Source organism: Aquarana catesbeiana, linkage group LG01 (assembly GCF_042186555.1).
Source record: "Aquarana catesbeiana isolate 2022-GZ linkage group LG01, ASM4218655v1, whole genome shotgun sequence".
Taxonomy (NCBI): domain Eukaryota; kingdom Metazoa; phylum Chordata; class Amphibia; order Anura; family Ranidae; genus Aquarana; species Aquarana catesbeiana.
In genome coordinates this window covers 63269816-63287551 of record NC_133324.1, presented here as the reverse complement: position 1 = coordinate 63287551, position 17736 = coordinate 63269816, and the positions used below count along the sequence as shown (strand labels likewise).

Here is a 17736-nt window from a genome sequence, read left to right as displayed (position 1 = left end):
CCCCCAATATTGGAAACAACCGACCATACTGACGCTACGCCAATGGCTAGTAAAAGTAGACCATACATACTACATGGAAGATTTGACTCTCCCTTAGAAATAAATCTGATCTATCAAAGAAAATATGGTCCTGCTGGTTCGCCTTCAAATACACTGCCGCATATGCAGAAATTATGTCTCAACCTGGGTAATGTGAGGTTAGATAAGGATATTGCATATGTGGGATTGGACTGAGGAGGACACACGAACCCCCCCCCCCCCCCCCACCTTCCCCATCTTTGTCCTTTATTCTCTTTTTCCCCATCTTCTCTTTTCTCTTACCTACATTTTATCTTTTCAAGGTTGTATGCCTTGGTAAAGGGCTTTCACAGGGAAGATAATGGAGCTCACACTTTGTGTTTGTTGAACATGTCATCAATTTTGACAAGCTGTTCAAAGCTGAGCACATTGAACCTTGATATATGTTATAGATGGCAATAGAATATGTTTATATGGAATGTTTTGTTACTACAAGGTTTTCTCGTCAACTTGTTCTAATCTTCTCTGTATTGTATATTGTGCATTACATCATACATTATACACATTTTTCTTCAATAAAAACTAATTAAACAAAAAAAAACATAACCCTTGGGGTGATCTATGTACATTACAAGGATTTTAACAAACTTGGTCCTCTTTAAGTTCCAAAACGTCTCCAACACATAAACCTGGTCACGGTCTTCTAGCATCCACTTGACCTTGCAGCCCACCTCTGGCTGAGGAATCCATAAATACTATATACATACATACAACCAAAAAAAACTTTTATTGAACGTTAAAAAGTATTATATTTACAGAGTATATGGAGCTTCGTGCTCAACGTAAATATCCAACAGAACCCCCGCAACCAGTTACACCCCTGTAGATGGACCAAAGTGATGTCCTTGAATTCTGCAGATGCTTACACATTTTGAAGGTGCCCGCTCACCATCATCATCATTTTATGCTCTGATGAAGAGGGGGAACCCTCGAAACACGTAAGCGTCTACAGAACTCCGGTACATCACTTCAGTCTAGTGTAACCAGTTCTGTTTGTTCTCTTGGATATTTGTATTGCTCTTAAAGTTCCATATACTCTGTGAGTATAATTTTTTTTATCATTAAATAAAAAGTGTCTTGGTTAATGCACAAATCCAGTGACTCCTCTTTTTGGCCTGATAGCGTATCTGGCTGACTTTATACACCTTGTGGCTACCAGGTCATGCTGGGACCTGTAGTTCCTTTAACACCCAGAGATCTCTTGGAATTATAAAACTCCTATAAAAAGGTCCAGTACCTTTAAAGTCGGGCAGAGCACTATCATGCACCAACAGCATGGGCCGGACTCCCTTCTGTTCCACTAAGTTCCGGGCTGCAGTCAGTGAAGTAAAGATCTCGTCCTCACTGATATCGAATTGCAGCTTCCTCAGCCTCTCCAGAAGGGTCCTCTTATTCTCCTTGGTGGTATTGGTCACAAAGCGTATGGCGAGAGGAGCGCTACGTAACCTAAAGAAAGAGCAGGATGAGCTGAGAAATGTTTTTTTTAGGAAGTAGAAATTACACATAGCCCCACTCACAGTAAGCATGGATATTTTTTCCACTCACTCGTTTGTATCAGTCTTTATGCGCAACTTGTAGTACAAAAGCAGAATTGTGCATTTTTGGCCCCATATTTTAATTTTGATTTCCCCCCAAAAAAAATAATTTTCAAGAACTCCCCTTAAAATGCACAATTCTGCCCCATAGAAGCTCATGTGCATTTTGTGTTGTGTCTGTCTAACCAACTGACTGTTGGCTTTCAGGTGGAAGTGATCTGGTGGCTGTACAGCCATCCGAACGCTTCCACTGACCCCCAAAACACTGGCCCTCCATGTTTCAAAGGTTTCCATGATTAAAGTGATACTAAAGTCTCTTGTTTTTTCTTTTAAATAACTAACATGTTAATCTTACCTGCCCTGTGCAGTGGATTTGCACAGAGCAGTGGTTCGGCCATGCCTCTTCTCTCTCCTCATTGGCTCACTGACTTTAATTGACAGCAGCGGGAGCCAATGGTGCCCACTGTGTCTCTCGTGCAACATCAATCCAACATCGCTGGATTGAGATGGGGCTCAGATAAGTATTGGGGGGGTTCTGCACACAGAAGGTTTTTTATCCTAATGCATAGAATGCATTAAGATAAAAAAAACCTTCTGCCTTTAAAACCACTTTAAAGTGGTTGTAAACCCTTACAGACCACTTTGACCTACAGGTAAGCCTAGATTAAGGCTTAACTGTAGGTCCGAGAAATATCTCCTAAACACGGTTTAGGAGATATTTGCAAAAAGACAAGCACCGCTGTCTACGGCGCATGCGCCGTAGACAGCGGCGCGCAGGCGCACTGAGCATGCCGCTGCTAATGGCGATATACCGTTAGTGACAGCTCCCGTGCGCATGCGCGGGAGTGACGTCATTGCGGCTCCGGCCAATCACAGCACCGCAGCCATGATACCCAGAAGAAGATGGACGCACCGTACCAGAGGGGACAGCAGGGACATCGCAGGCTCCTGTGTCAGGTAAGTGACACATAATGGGCTACTATGCGATGCACAGTAGCCCATTATGTAGCCCATAATTATTTACCTTTGCAGGGAAACAAAGAGGAAGTAAACCCCTCAGGGTTTACTTCCTCTTTAAGCCCTCTCTGGGCAAAACGCATTGGGGCGGGTGGATGACAGGTGGGACGCCATGTTTTTCAAGCGTTGTTCAAGCACTCCCCTTAAAATGCACAATGCTGCCCCAAAGAAGCTCATGTACTTTTTTGAGATTTATGTGACAACCGACAGCAGGGGGTTGCAACTAAGTCTAACAAACTGACTGTTGGCTTTCAGGAGGAAGCAATCTGGTGGTTGTACAGCCATCTGAACACCTCCACTGACCCCCCAAAGCACTGTGCCCCTCGCCCCCAATGTCCCATAGGTTTTCATGATCAAGTCCTCTCTGGGTTTTAAGAAACTCACCTTTTGAGAGCTTCCTGTGCTCCAGAGATAGCGGAGTCCTCAATATGCAGAGTGCCACTAAGATCCACCAGGACGGCTTTTATAGCCCGCCGAGCCGCCATCCCGAAGTGATCTAGTGCAAAAAACAGATTATACTATAAGCCTAACATGCAGGGGAGGAACATTTCCATTAAAGCTGAACTCCAGGCAAATATAGAAGACACTAACAAATGTTAATCATAAAAAAGGGGGGGGGGGATTGGGGAATTTGGGACTTTGAATCAAGCCATGGCCAGGTATGGTCATGTGCCTCCATCCCTATCATTAAGAGGAAAAGCAGCAAAGATGCAACAAAAAGGGTGGGACTTTATATGAAGCTCATGGTAACAAAATTAATAGAATGGTGGATAGTAAAGTATTGAATAATACATAGATACGTGTTTACATACATTAAATTTCATATACATAGACATGCACGCTTCCATAGGGCCAATTTCTGAAACAGTAATAGCTGGTAATAACATATTTTATAAACATTAATCACATGATAAGATTAAGGAGTCCACCAACATTCATGATTGGATATACACATATTACAAGATAGCATATGCATGGTCTATGGTCTTCCTGATCCCTGTCACAATAAAAATTGCATATATGAGCACACATCTTAATGGGCGTGTAATTGAAGTACACGACATCTGGTAGCTCGACGCGTTTCGTGGCTTTAAGCCGCTCTTGAGGAGCAGACATGTGATGTATCTGTAATGGGGGAATAAATGAACTAAGTAAACTAGCTTGTATCAATATAGGGGAGGATAGATGGGGGGGGGGGTATTTTAAACAAGATCACTTACAGGTATATGTGCACTCAATGGCACAATGTCAGGGACCGTGAGCCACCTGAGGGCATCAGTATCGGGAGCTAATGGGGGCATGTTCAGCGGCAGCACCCATCACAGACAACGCCCCAGGCGGATCCAGGCACACCGAGCACTCCTGGTGTTAACATGGGAAGCATCCGTGATGAGTGAGTCAATCAAGTGAACCAAGGCACTGTAGTTACATGGTTGGTAAGGTTGCATAAAAACACCAGTCCATCCAGTTCAACCTGTGTGTTTATGTGAATACCATTTCCTATATCCCTGTATATTGCATTCACTAAGATGCCCATCTAGGAGGTTTTTGACATTTTTTGGTACTCCCACGCAGACACCACCAACTGTGGAAGGGAGTTCCACATCCTTACCGCTCTGACAGTAAAGAACCCCCTTAAGGTTAAACTGCTTCTCGTCCAACTTTATTGAGTGGCCATGTGTCCTGTTCATCTAAGAATACCCTGCCCACAAGGTGACAACACCTCCGTGCAATTTCACTGCAGAACTAACAGCTTTGTCACCCCGTTAAGGAAAATAGAAAAATAATGCATCTACTGGAGGGATCAACAGGTAAAAATCCTTATTGTGCAGTGGGACAGACGTCGGTGGAGGTGGGGGGGGGGGCTTACACACACACTTCAATCTGCTACAACTTGGGGGCAGACTGCTCAAGACGCACAACCAGATCTGGCTTTCATAAAGCCTAAGGGTGACATGCTGCATGATAGCAGAAAGGATTTCATTGTCTCTGCTTTGTGGTCTTAAGGTCCCCTTACCCAAAACTTTGTCCAACTTTTCAGAACGTTTCTATAGATGGCAGGACAGACTCCGCCCCCTGCGGTGACACAGACAGTCTGACTTGCGGCAGGTGATAAGCACCTCACAACCTCTTCTATGTCAGCACACTGGGTCATGTGAAATCAGATTAGTTATCAGTAGTAATTAGAGCGGCTGAGTTATCTGACTCCATTCCAGTCTGCAGGCGTAACCATATGTGTGCCAGATTTTACCATTCCGTGACCACACAGACCAGCAACAGGGTTAAAGCTAGGCTGGGTCCCAGGCTTGAAGTGGTTGTAAACCCTCCTTATACCCAGTGAAGTGACTGCCCTCAGGTGATACTCCGAGATTAAATTAATCCTCCTACATAAGTTGTACCTGTTTATCTACAGCTGTCTTTCCCCTAGAATCATTCAAAGTGCAGAAAGTGCATGGGATTTCTCAGCTCTGAAAAGCAGGGGGCAGAGAGCTAAGGTTACATCAGTGAGGAGAACGCTGACAGCTGATAGGAGGGAAGGGACACACCCCCCTTCATACGGCACACAGGAACAGAGCTGAGGCTGTCAACTGGAGGTCCCTCCCCTGTCACCATTTTTCTCTTGGTGTCAGGAAAACTTGTCAGAAGTGATTCATGCTGATAGCAGAGGAAGGAAGCAGCAGACAGAAATTACACTTAGTGCTCTGGATTGAGACAAGTACACACTATAAAGGGATATGCTTTGTTTATATTGCATGCCTGATGTTTACAACCACTTTAAATCTGACCTTCAGTCTTGCACAGTTGCACCTGCTCCACTGCTGTACTGAAATGGCCTACTCCGATTTCACTGCACACTGTGAGCGTCAATTAGTGTGCAGTAGAAGTTGCAGTAAGTCACTCAGAGCCTTCCGCACTTCAGCAACATGCTGCTGGATACAGCCAGCCAGGGATTGAATGAGTAGCAAAAAGTGAGCAGTCTGTTGGAGATTCGGCCCATGATCCCGGCCCACCAGCAATTTGTAGCTGTCTAGATAAGTATCGTAGCCAAGAAAATAAGAGTACCTAAATGTCTGAGTCCAATGTTAAAATCAGTTCATGGCAAGAAAAAAAAATTAAAATAAAATAAAAAACCGAGCCAACGCGTTTCAGGGGCCAGACAATCCCCTTCATCAGGGCTTAGAACATTAGTGGGACTGAAAAGTGCCTGATCTGTATTTGGATTGACTGAGAAAAGAATTTTGGGCAGCCAGTTGGTATATGTGCCATTGTCAACAGCGGAGTCGCTCATCTGTATCATCATTCTACTGATGACCCTGAAGCTAGCACTGACAAGGGAAGGCACCCCCCATCGGACCTGTACACCTGAAGGGCCCTTAATAGGAGCCCACTACTATGGGTTTGCTACTGGACATTGATCTTTCCGGCACACAGCCGGTATGCAAATGGTTCGTTTGAACGCTCTATCCCTTAGTCGGCTCACCTATTATACTTGTTGATATCAGCAACTTAATATACGCATTAGGTTTACATAGCCTTGATCTGGCACTTACAAAAACACGTTATTTAACTCCAGGGGCCATGGGTGCTATTTGAGCACAGAGTCATTCCTTTTGAATTCATATATGCACAAAATATCTACAACTCTCAAACCCCTGATGAAGGTACTAGAATACCGGAAACGCGTCGGGTATCAGGGTACACCACCCCTGTGAGAGTACATCTATTTTTTGTCATCTTACATATATTATCTGTTTTGATTGTTGTATCGATCATGGAATGATTTTTTATCTTGTTTGTTATAGACGCTTACACGTCTTTTTTTAAATATATCAATAAAATTAATTTTTTTACCTCACGTGTTGGTGCCCTGCTAAAATCCCAAACATAGGGGGATTTCTTTTCTTAAGGTTTATTCTGATAGGGATGAGACCACCACACTCGACAGTTGCCATGACGGAAGCCCCTTGTCTTGTCCAAAGTTCATTGTAACAATGGGCTTCATTCACAGAACCAGATCGCATGTGGTATGTAGCTGTCCGGACACATTTTGCCTCAAATCACTATACCGTTTTGCATTATTTACAGCAAAATGCTGAAAACGCTTGGTAAATACCCCATGAGATGGCATTAAACTCAATTCACAGAAGGAAAAAATAATGGGCATGTGATAGCAAAGAAATCGGCAGCCGCCAGCATCCATAACAACCAGTAAACAACACGGTTGTTAAGGAGCGGGCAGCCGCCACATCCTCATTAACAGAGGAGAACCCGCTGATGGCTGAATGTAAGAATTGCAGTCAATTAAAAATTTAGAAAGAAAAACTGTGTAGCCCCCCCCCAAAATCCATACCAGGTCCTTCTGGTCTGGTATGGATTTTGAGGGGAAACCCCATGCCAAAATGTAAAAAATAAAATAAAAAAATGGTGTGGGGTCCCCCCAAAATTCCATATCAGACTCAAAGGTCTTTTGGGGGGACCCCACGCCGTTTTTTTCTTAATTTTTCATTGGCGGCAATTCTTTTTACATCCAGCCGTCAGTGGAGAACCCCCCGCTGACAGCTGATCACTCATCGGTTGTTAAGGACGCGGTGGCCGCCAACTTCTTAACAATCATGTCGTTTACTGGTCATTAAGGACGCCGGCGTAACCGTGTAAACAGCTATTTACACTGTTTATTTTGAATGCCAGCTACCGCCGATGGTAAATTACCGCAGTACTAAAATATAGCATAACTTCATAAAATAGCGCATTTAGTATTTTAGTAACTTTTTTTTAGTGAACCCCAAAAATGTTTAAGAAACGCTGTGCGGTAAAATACCACTTTGTGAATGGAGCCAACTGTGTTTCTGTGGCCCTAAGACTCTTCCTGTTCTGTGGGGACAACATTGCTCCTCCACAGATACCATACGTGTTGTCACCCTAGGACAGGAAGTGTGTTACTGGCAGAAATCACCAGGTGAAAATAAAGGGAAAAAAAAAGCTGGAAAAGTAATGCAGCCACCACATCTAAGGACCGATAAGCTGCAACATATTACATTTGTGTTCTTGGTTTTAGATACACTTTAACACTTAGGCGTAAATAGTTAAACTCTCTGAGGCATCCGTCTTTATCATGAACATCTCAGAATATTGGTCCTTATCTACCTGGAATCAACATTATCTGCAGGAGATGTAGGAGCTTCAAGGTGAAAGCTGTGTTCTGGAGAAGAAGTGTCCTTGAGTGCAAACCAAGTGCAGAGATTATCCCATCCTGACAATTCAAGGGCTTTGGGCTGTATGTCCATATGATTCACACAAACCTTTATTTATAGGTGTATCTAGTAGAGCTGCAGATTAATCGTTACAGAATCAGATCGCGATTCTTCCCCCCTCAAGATCTTAACAAAGCGTTTTCCAGATTCTATGCAGAGTTCTCTGCTCACAGCTGACAGCTGTCTAAAAAAAAAAAAAAAAAAAAAAAAAAAAAAAAAAACACAAAAAAAAAAATCCAGTGCAGAAACTACTTTGAAGTCAGTGTGACTTGAAGTCGCACAAATATGAATGGTACTCATTGGAAATCATGGGGTACGATTTGTCCTACGACTTTGCAGTCCCAAGTCACAGGACAAGCCGCACAAGTGTGAAAGGGGCCTTAGAAAGAGATAAACAGAAACATTATAAACACTTTGTCCTTTTAGATCAAAGGAATGAACTTCGGTCTGTAAATGAGGGAAGTTTATCCACTTAAAGAGGAACTTCAGTCATTTTTTTCATCTTTCAATCTATTAAATCTTCTGCCCTTGTTGTTTTAACTTTGGATAGTAAAACATTTTTTTTTTCTGCCAGTAAATCCCTTAGACAACCCACTTCCTGTTTCTTGTCTGGTAAAAAGCCTAGGCTTATGACATCATGCACAGCTCTCTCTCTCACTCTTTAGAGAGTTTGCCAGGAAGGGAGAGGGGGGTGAGTCATAAGAGGGCCAATGAGAGCTGCAGAGCTGGAGGTGTGCCTCTGTGTGGGGTCTCTACTAAAAAAATATATATCATTTGGTAATTTTCTAGCAAAAAATACTGATTTTAATTTGTAAACAACAAGTGTCAGAAAAAGGTTTAGCCTTTAAAGAGGAACTGCAGTCTACTCACATAATTTGTAATAAAAACATCTTTGCCATTCTGAAGCTTCCCTCCAACCACTTATCATATTATTTTATATATACTGTGATTCTGTATTTGCCAAATATGCTGCAGAGATCTCCCTCCACTGAGTCTGGCTGCAGCCATTTAAAATACTAAATGCGCTATTTTATGAAGTTATGCTGTATTTTAGTACTGCGGTAATTTACCATCGGCGGTAGCTGGCATTCAAAACAAACAGTGTAAATAGCTGTTTACACGGTTACGCCGGCGTCCTTAACGACCAGTAAACGACATGATTGTTAAGGAGTTGGCGGCCACCGCGTCCTTAACAACCGATGAGTCATCAGCTGTCAGCGGGGGCTTCCCCACTGACGGCTGGATGTAAAAAGAATTGCCACCAATGAAAAATTAAGAAAAAAACGGTGTGGGGTCCCCCCAAAAAACCTTTGAGTCTGATATGGAATTTGGGGGGGACCCCACACCATTTTTTTAAATTTTTTTTTTTTTTTTTACATTTTGGCATGGGGTTTCCCCTCAAAATCCATACCAGACCAGAAGGACCTGGTATGGATTTGGGGGGGGGGGGGCTACACAGTTTTTTTTTTCTTAATTTTTAATTGACTGCAATTCTTACATTCAGCCATCAGCGGGGAACCCACTGATGACTCCTCTGTTAATGAGGACGTGGCGGCTGCCCGCTCCTTAACAACCATGTTGTTTACTGGTTGTTATGGATGCTGGCGGCTGCCGGTTTCTTTACTATCACATGCCCATTATTTATTTCCTTCTGTGAATTGCGTTTAATGCCATTTCATGGGGTATTTACCAAGCGTTTTCAACGTTTTGCGGTAAATACTGCAAAACGGTATAGTGATTTGACAATTTCAAGATCGCATTTGATATTTAGGCAAAAATGTGTCCGGACAGCTACATACCGCATGCGATCTGGTTCTGTGAATGAAGCCCATTGTTACAATGAACTTCGGGGTCATCAGCAGAATGATGATACAGATGAGCGACTCCGCTGATGACAATGGCACATATACCAACTGGCTGAAAACGGTATCATTTGTAGTAATCAGCATGGATTCATGCCAGACCAATCTATTAACCTTCTATGAGGAGGTGATCTGCCATCTAGATAAAGGAAGGCCCGTAGACGTGGTGTATCTGGATTTTGCAAAGGCTTTTGATACAGTTCCCCATAAACGTTTTCTGTACAAACTGTCTGTAGGTCTGTAGGCATGGACCATAGGGTGAGTACATGGATAGAAAACCGGTTACAGGGGCGTGTCCAAAGGGTGGTGATAAATGGGGAGTACTCGGAATGGTCGGGGTGGGTAGTGGGGCCCCCCAAGGATCTGGCCTGGGACCAATCCTATTTAATTTATTAATAAATGATATAGAGGATGGGATAAACAGTTCAATCTCTGTATTTGCTGATGATACAAAGCTAAGCAGGGCAATAACTTCACAGCAGGCTGTGGAAACTTTACAGGATAAATAAATTAATGGAATGGGAAACTACATGGCAAATGAGGTTTAATGTTGAAAATGTAAAGTAATGCGCTTGGGGGTTAAAAATATAAATGCAAGTTACTCGCTAAGAGATGAACTCCCGGGGGGAATCCAGGATGGAAAAGAACCTGGGGGTCCTAGTAGATGATAGGCTCAGCAATCGCATGCAATGCCAAGCTGCTGCTAACAAAGCAAACAGAATATTGGCATTAAAAAGGGGATCAACTCCAGAGATAAAACGATAATTCTCCCCTCTACAAGACTCTGGTCCGGCTGCACCTGGAGTATGCTGTCCAGTTCTGGGCACCAGTCCTCAGGAAGGATGTACTGGAACTGGAGCGAGTCCAGAAAAGGGCAAGAAAGCTAATAAAGGAATCGGAGGATTTCAGTTATGGGGAAATACTGTGAGCATTAAACTTATTGTCTCTGGAGAAGAGATGTTTGCGAGGGGATATGATAGCGAAGTACAAATACCTTAATGACGATTCTAGCATAGGGGAAAAAAAAAAAATTCAGTGGCGAGGACACATGGCCATTCATTGAAACTGGAAGAGAAGAGGCTTAACACTAAACTGTGTAGAGGGTTCTTTACTGTTAGAGCGGTAAGGATGTGGAACTCTCTTGCACAAGCAGTGGTATCAGCGGGGAGTGTTTGTAGTTTCAGAAAACGTTTAGATGGGCACCTTAATGATCACAACATGCAGGGATATGGGATTTACTATTGACATAAACCCACACATCACAGGTTAAACTGGATGGACTGGTGTCTTTATCCAATCTTGCCAACCAATGTAACTATACACTATATTAGGTACACCTTCCTAGTCCCGGGTTGGACCCCCTTTTGCCTTCATTCTTGCTGGCATAGACTCAGAAAGGTGTTGGAAACATTCCTCAGAGATTTTGCTCCATAGTGACATGATAACATCACGCAGTTGCTGCAGATTTGTCGGCTGCACACCCATGATGAGAATCTCCCATTCCACCACATCCCAAAGGTGCTCTATTGGATGAGATGTGGTGAGTGTGGAGGCCATTGGAGTACAGGGACCTCATTGTCCAGTGGTGAGATGATTGGAGCTTTGTGACATGGTGGATTATCCTGCTGGAAGGAGCCATCAGAAAATGGGGACACTGTAGTCATAAAGGGATGGACATGGTCAGCAACAATACTCAGGTAGGCCGTGGTGACTAAAAGATGCTCAATTGGTACTAAGAGGCCCAAAGTGTGCCAAGAAAATATCCCCCACACCATTACACCATCACCATCAGTCTGAACCGTTGATACAAGACAGGATGGATCCATGATTTCATGTTGTTTAGGCCAAATTCTGATCCAACCATCTGAATGTCGCAGCTGAAATCGAGAATCATCAGACCAGGCAACGTTTTTCCGATCTTCTATTGTCCAATTTTGGTGATCCTGTGTGAATTGTAGCCTCAGTTTCTTGTTCTAAGGCTGACAGGAGAGGCCTCAGACGACGTCCTATGACAAAACGCGTAAGACGGGGCTTTTGGTACACGCCAACGTCATTTCTGGTTTTGGTCTGTGGAGCGCACGCCGCCCAGACCTAGGAACTTGCCCATATGCTTTATATTTTACTGGGGCAATTTGTAGCCCTTTTATCCTCTATGCTTATGGAAAGCAGTCTTTTAATTTTTTATTCGTGTCAAATAAATACGTTTTTTTGGATTTACTCTTTGGATGCTGGTTTCTGATTTTTATGTGGATACCCCACTATATGCACCTTGTTCCGGAGCAAGAGAAACGTATCAGTCCCAGGGACACCAGGACTGGAGGTCGTATATACTACATGCTCTTTACCTCTGCAGGAGTGAGGGCTTCTTTTGAGTGCATATACCTAAGGGGGGGCACAAGAAGTCACCTTGTTTTTTTTTGCACAGAAGTCGAGATAAAGTCACATCACTTAAAAATAATCCTTTTACTGGGAATACGGATTTTTAATATTAAGAGACTTTCTTTTATATCATCTCACTGATGGACTGAGTGTTTATTTTATTTATGTATTTATTACATATATGTTTGTGTTTATTTGACTGTTTTTTTTTGTGCCACACAGTTTTTTCCCATTTATCGATTGAATTTTCACTCTCATTATTCATTTGTTTTACACACACTTCCTTTTTGATCTATTTGGTATCAGTGGGTCACTCTGCTATGTATATAAATTTTTCATATACTAAATTATGATATATTATCAGTCATCAATTTTATGGTGGTTACTTACACTTTTCAGGTGTGAATAGGGTTGTGTATTCCCTTTGCTTTCCATTGGCTTTTGTATATGATTCATTACACTATACAGGGACTTATCTTCACATATATTTTTCACTGTCCCTTATATATCTCCCACTGTTATATATCAATTTATTATTTGTCTTGATTAGGTGACACTTAGGCTCGATTCACACAGGGGCAACACGACTTCAACGCGACTTTGCAACACGACTTCAACACGACTTGTGGATCCGACTTTCAATGAACGGGGATCCGACTTGGATCCCCGCCACTGTGTTTGGTATGAATCTTAAGGGGGAACTCCGCGCCAATTTTTAAATAAAAATCCGGCATGGGTTCCCCCCCCAGGGGCATATCAGGCCCTTGGGTCCGGTATGGATCTTGAGGGGAACCCCCCTACGCCGAAAGGACGGCGTGGGGGGTCCCCCCAGTCCATACCAGACCCTTATCCGAGCACGCAGCCCGGCCGGACAGGAATGGGGGTGGGGACGAGCGAGCGCCCCCCCCTCCTGAACCGTACCAGGCCGCATGCCCTCAACATGGGGGGGGTTGGTGCCTTGGGGCAGGGGGGCGCGCTGCGGCCCCCCCACCCCAAAGCACCTTGTCCCCATGTTGATGAGGACAAGGGCCTCTTCCCGACAACCCTGGCCGTTGGTTGTCGGGGTCTGCGGGCGGGGGGCTTATCGGAATCTGGGAGCCCCCTTTAATAAGGGGGCCCCCAGATCCCGGCCCCCCACCCTATGTGAATGAGTATGGGGTACATGGTACCCCTACCCATTCACCTAGGGGAAAAAAAGCGTCAATAAAACAAACAGTACACAGGTTTTTTAAAATAATTTATTAGGCAGCTCCGGAATCTTCTTCCGACTTCGGGGGTCCTCTTCCGACTTCGGGGGTCTCTCCGCCGTCTCCTCCCGGTGTCCGCATCTTCTGCCGGCTCCTCCGCTATCTTCTGCAGCTCAATTGCTAGCGGTGGTCCGGACTTCTGCCTTCTTCTTTTCTTCCAGAGATGTTGACACGACGCTCTCTCCAGCTGGAATGGTCTCTGAACGCTCCGCAACGGACTTATATAGGCGGTGACCCCGCCCCCTTATGAGGTCACTGTCCCAGGGCATGCTGGGGCTGTGCCGTCATAAGGGGGCGTGGTCATCACCCGGTGACCACGCCTCCTAAAACGTCACAGACCCAGCATGCCCAGGGACTGTGACGGCATAAGGGGGCGGGGTCACCGCCTATATAAGTCCCTTGCAGAGCGCACAGAAACCATTCTGGCTGGGGAGAGCGTCGTGACAACACCTCTGGAAGAGAAGAGGGAAGAAGATGATCCAGAGGTCCGGACCACCGCTGGCAAAAGAGCGCCAGAAGATAGCGGTGGAGCCGGCAGAAGATGCGGACACCGGGAGAAGACGCCGGAGAGACCCCCGGAGTCGGAAGAAGATCCCGGAGCTGCCTAATAAATTATTTTAAATACCTGTGTACTGTGTTTTTTATTGACGCTTTTTTCCCTAGGTGAATGGGTAGGGGTACCATGTACCCCATACCTATTCACATAGGGTGGGGGGCCGGGATCTGGGGGCCCCCTTATTAAAGGAGGCTCCCAGATTCCGATAAGCCCCCCGCCCGCAGACCCCGACAACCAACGGCCAGGGTTGTCGGGAAGAGGCCCTTGTCCTCATCAACATGGGGACAAGGTGCTTTGGGGTGGGGGGGGCCGCAGCGCGCCCCCCTCCCCCAAGGCACCAAACCCCCCATGTTGAGGGCATGCGGCCTGGTACGGTTCAGGAGGGGGGGGGGGCGCTCGCTCGTCCCCACCCCCATTCCTGTCCGGCCGGGCTGCGTGCTCGGATAAGGGTCTGGTATGGATTGGGGGGGACCCCCCACGCCGTTTTTTCGGCGTAGGGGGTTCTCCTCAAGGTCCATACCAGACCCAAGGGCCTGGTATGCCCCTGGAGGGGGAACCCATGCCGGATTTTTATTTAAAATTTGGTGCGGAGTTCCCCTCAAGATCATTTGAGCACAAGTCGCATGCCGAAGTCGGATCATGCGAGATGGCGATCCGACTTCAATGATAGTCAATAGGCTGAAGTCGGATCAAAGTCGGATCCAAGTAGTACAGGGAGTACGCTCTGAAGTCGGAGCGACTTCAGTAGTGTCTATTAAGACGCTCCCATGCACTGTAATGTGAATCTCTTTCTGGGGCGACTTGGGGCGACTTGAGGGCTTACAAGTCGGATCCCAAGTCGCGGTAGTGTGAACCGAGCCTTACCCTGTTTCCCCGAAAATAAGACCTAGCGTGATTGTCGGTGATGGCTGCAATATAAGCCCTACCCCCCAAATAAGCCCTAGTTAAAGTCCTTGTAGGTCTTATTTTCAGGGTAGGGCTTATTTTTGGGGAAACAGGGTAGGGCTTATTTGGGGGGTAGGGCTTATATTGCAGCCATCACCGACAATCACGCTAGGTCTTATTTTCGGGGAAACAGGGTATGCATATTTCCACAATTTTCTAGCAGCGCCATTTCCCCTTCTGTGATTATCTGCTCTTTGGGCACCACTTTGTGGTGTCTTTGTTTGGGGAGGCTGCAGCTATATATTTTTTACCTAAGCGCGGAATCCTTTGTTTAAAATATTTGAGTTACTGTTGCCTTTCTTTCTATCATCTGGAACCAGTCTGCCCATTCTCCTCTGACCTCTTATATCAACAAGGCATTTTCCTGCACACAACTGCCGCTCACTGGATATTTTCTCCTCTTTTTTTTTGGACCATTCTCTGTAAACCCCGAGAAATGTTTGTGTGGGGAAAATCCCATTAGATCAGCAGATTTTGAAATATTCAGACCAGCCCCGTCTGGCACCAACAACCATGCCACCTTCAATGTCACTTAACCTCCCTGGCGGTATGAATATTTCGGATTTTAGGTGCTGAAAGCGGTACAATTATTTTGCATGGAAATTTGGTGTTTTATATTGTAGGCCTGTAATTCTTAGGAATTAAATCTGTCCAAACCAGAGTCTAGTAGATATCCCGGGTATGATGAAGTTTGAAACACAAAAACATAAATTATAATATAATAAATAAAAATAATTAAAAAAATAATAATAATACAATAATAATAAAATACATTTCACTATCACTCAATTCTGCAAGTGTTCTAATTTACTATCGCTGTTTTCTAGCTGGTCTAAAGCCACTTTTGACATAAAGGGACACTTTTTGGTTGCTATGGACAATCTCCAGTTTCCAGGCAGAAAGAACAGTATATATAATATAAAACTGCATGCAGGGCACTGGACAAAGCACTGGGGACAAAACGGATGTGAAATTATTTAATACAGTAATATAATCTGTAAGATTACAGTACTGTGTGTGTTATGGTTTGTAAATTTTTTTGAATTTGCCGCCAGGCTCCACCCCCGTGCGTTGCGACGCTCGCAGGGAACGGAGCCTGGCACGGAGAGGCTTCGGAGGAGGACGGAGCCCGCAGACACAGCGGGGTACATCGCAGGATCCTGGGGACAAGGTAAGTAAAGCCGCACCAGGATCCTGCAATGTAATCCCGAGTGTGGCTCGGGGTTACCGCTAATGGGACTGAAATTTAACCCCGAGCCACACTCGGGATTACCGTCAGGGAGGCTACGTCCCCTTTCTGATGCTCGGTTTGAATTTCAGCAAGTCGTCTTCACCACCTCTAGATGCCTAAATGCACTGAGTTGCTGCCATGTGATTAGCTGATTAGCAATTTGTGCTACGAAGCAATTGAGCAGGTGTACCTAATAATAAAGTGGCCGGTGAGTGTATATAATGGGCACAGCAGGTGTACAGACAAGGAGAATAGCGTTGCCACCCTACAACAGGAAGTGCCTGAACACGGACCTGCATGGCAGGATCACCGGGGATTGTTTTAATAAAAGTTGCCGATTTAAAAAAAATTACTTTTCAAATGGAATTAATGGGGTAATGCTTATATGAGAATCTAGCGGTCAGGTTTACATCTACAATTAGAAAATGCGATAGAAATTTGCGGCAACCAGACATCAGATTGGGATTCATTTTCTGGCCCAATCAGTTTTCATGAAAAATAAGGTAATATTAATAAATATAAACCACAGGGGGCACAGAGCCCAGGGGAATGCAGAATAGAATATAAAGTCTTCCTTTGCACAGAAAAAAGCACAATCACAATACAATCTGTGTGACCAGCAATGGTGCTGATTGCACATGTCCCATTCATTGCAACACTCAGCTCTGACCTACCTCTGTACACTTGCAGCAGCACACCCCTAGTGCAGACTGTCCTCTGCTGCCCCACGGTAAGCCTGATGGATTTTCATTTATATTTCCATTCTGATAAAAATCAGGCATACATAGGAAAGCCTATTTTTTGTTTTTGAAGGACCTCGGGTCCTCAAAACAGGAAGTAGCTGAATGCACCATGCGTTTCAAGCCTCAAAGCTGTCATGATGCAAGGGGGGGTGGGCTGCCGAATGCGGAAGTCAACGTGGAACGCAAGATGCATACATTGGTCAGCTTGGTGGTGAAATATGTAGCGCTGCACAGGTGATGGTGTGTGAAGGCATGGAAGAATAGAAGACATTCCTGCTTACATCTAACTGATAATGAGTGGAGATAACAGTCAAATGTGCATAAAGATTTTATTTTGCTGTGTATATATAACTACATTAAAGAGACCCTGTCACCAACATATAAAAAAGTATTTTAAATGCTTACCTGCAGCTGTTTCCCTTTTCTAAAATTATTTTATATTCATTTTATTTATGATTTTAATCAGGGGTGGAGCTGATGATCATAGAAAATAAATGTTATGACCGTCAGCTCCATCTAGTGGCCATACCGCAGAATTTTCCTGATTCACTTTACTTTTGTGAATGAATACCATTCAACCCAGAGGGAGAATAATCTAGTAACATTCACACAGAACAGATGTGCATGCAGTTTTAAAGGATAGTCAGCTCTGCCATTTGTTTATTTTTAATAAATATCCCCTTTAGCGTACATTATTGTGATTTGATACACTCTGTATTGCTGGACCTTACACTCGTTACACTTAACCACTTGCCTACCGGGCACTTTTACCCCCCTTCCTGCCCAGGCCGATTTTCAGCGATGTCACACTTTGAATGACAATTGCGCTGTCATGCAACACTGTACCCATAAGACATTTTTATATTTTTTTTTTCACACAAATGGAGCTTT

At 44.5% G+C, this 17736-nt stretch overlaps 1 protein-coding gene across 1 annotated transcript in view; it reads right to left on the bottom strand.

Annotated features, from left to right (window-relative positions):
* HDHD2 (haloacid dehalogenase like hydrolase domain containing 2) overlaps window positions 1-16856 on the bottom strand; it is a 52845-nt gene extending 35989 nt beyond the window's left edge. Inside the window, exons 1-3 of the mRNA XM_073619397.1 lie at window positions 16777-16856; window positions 3015-3126; window positions 1316-1524 (exon numbers count right to left, since the gene is read on the bottom strand). Coding sequence (XP_073475498.1) covers window positions 1316-1524; window positions 3015-3115 — 310 coding nt within the window. The 5' untranslated portion in view covers window positions 3116-3126; window positions 16777-16856. The remainder of the gene's footprint in view (window positions 1-1315; window positions 1525-3014; window positions 3127-16776) is intronic.
* Between the last annotated feature and the right edge of the window lie 880 nt (window positions 16857-17736).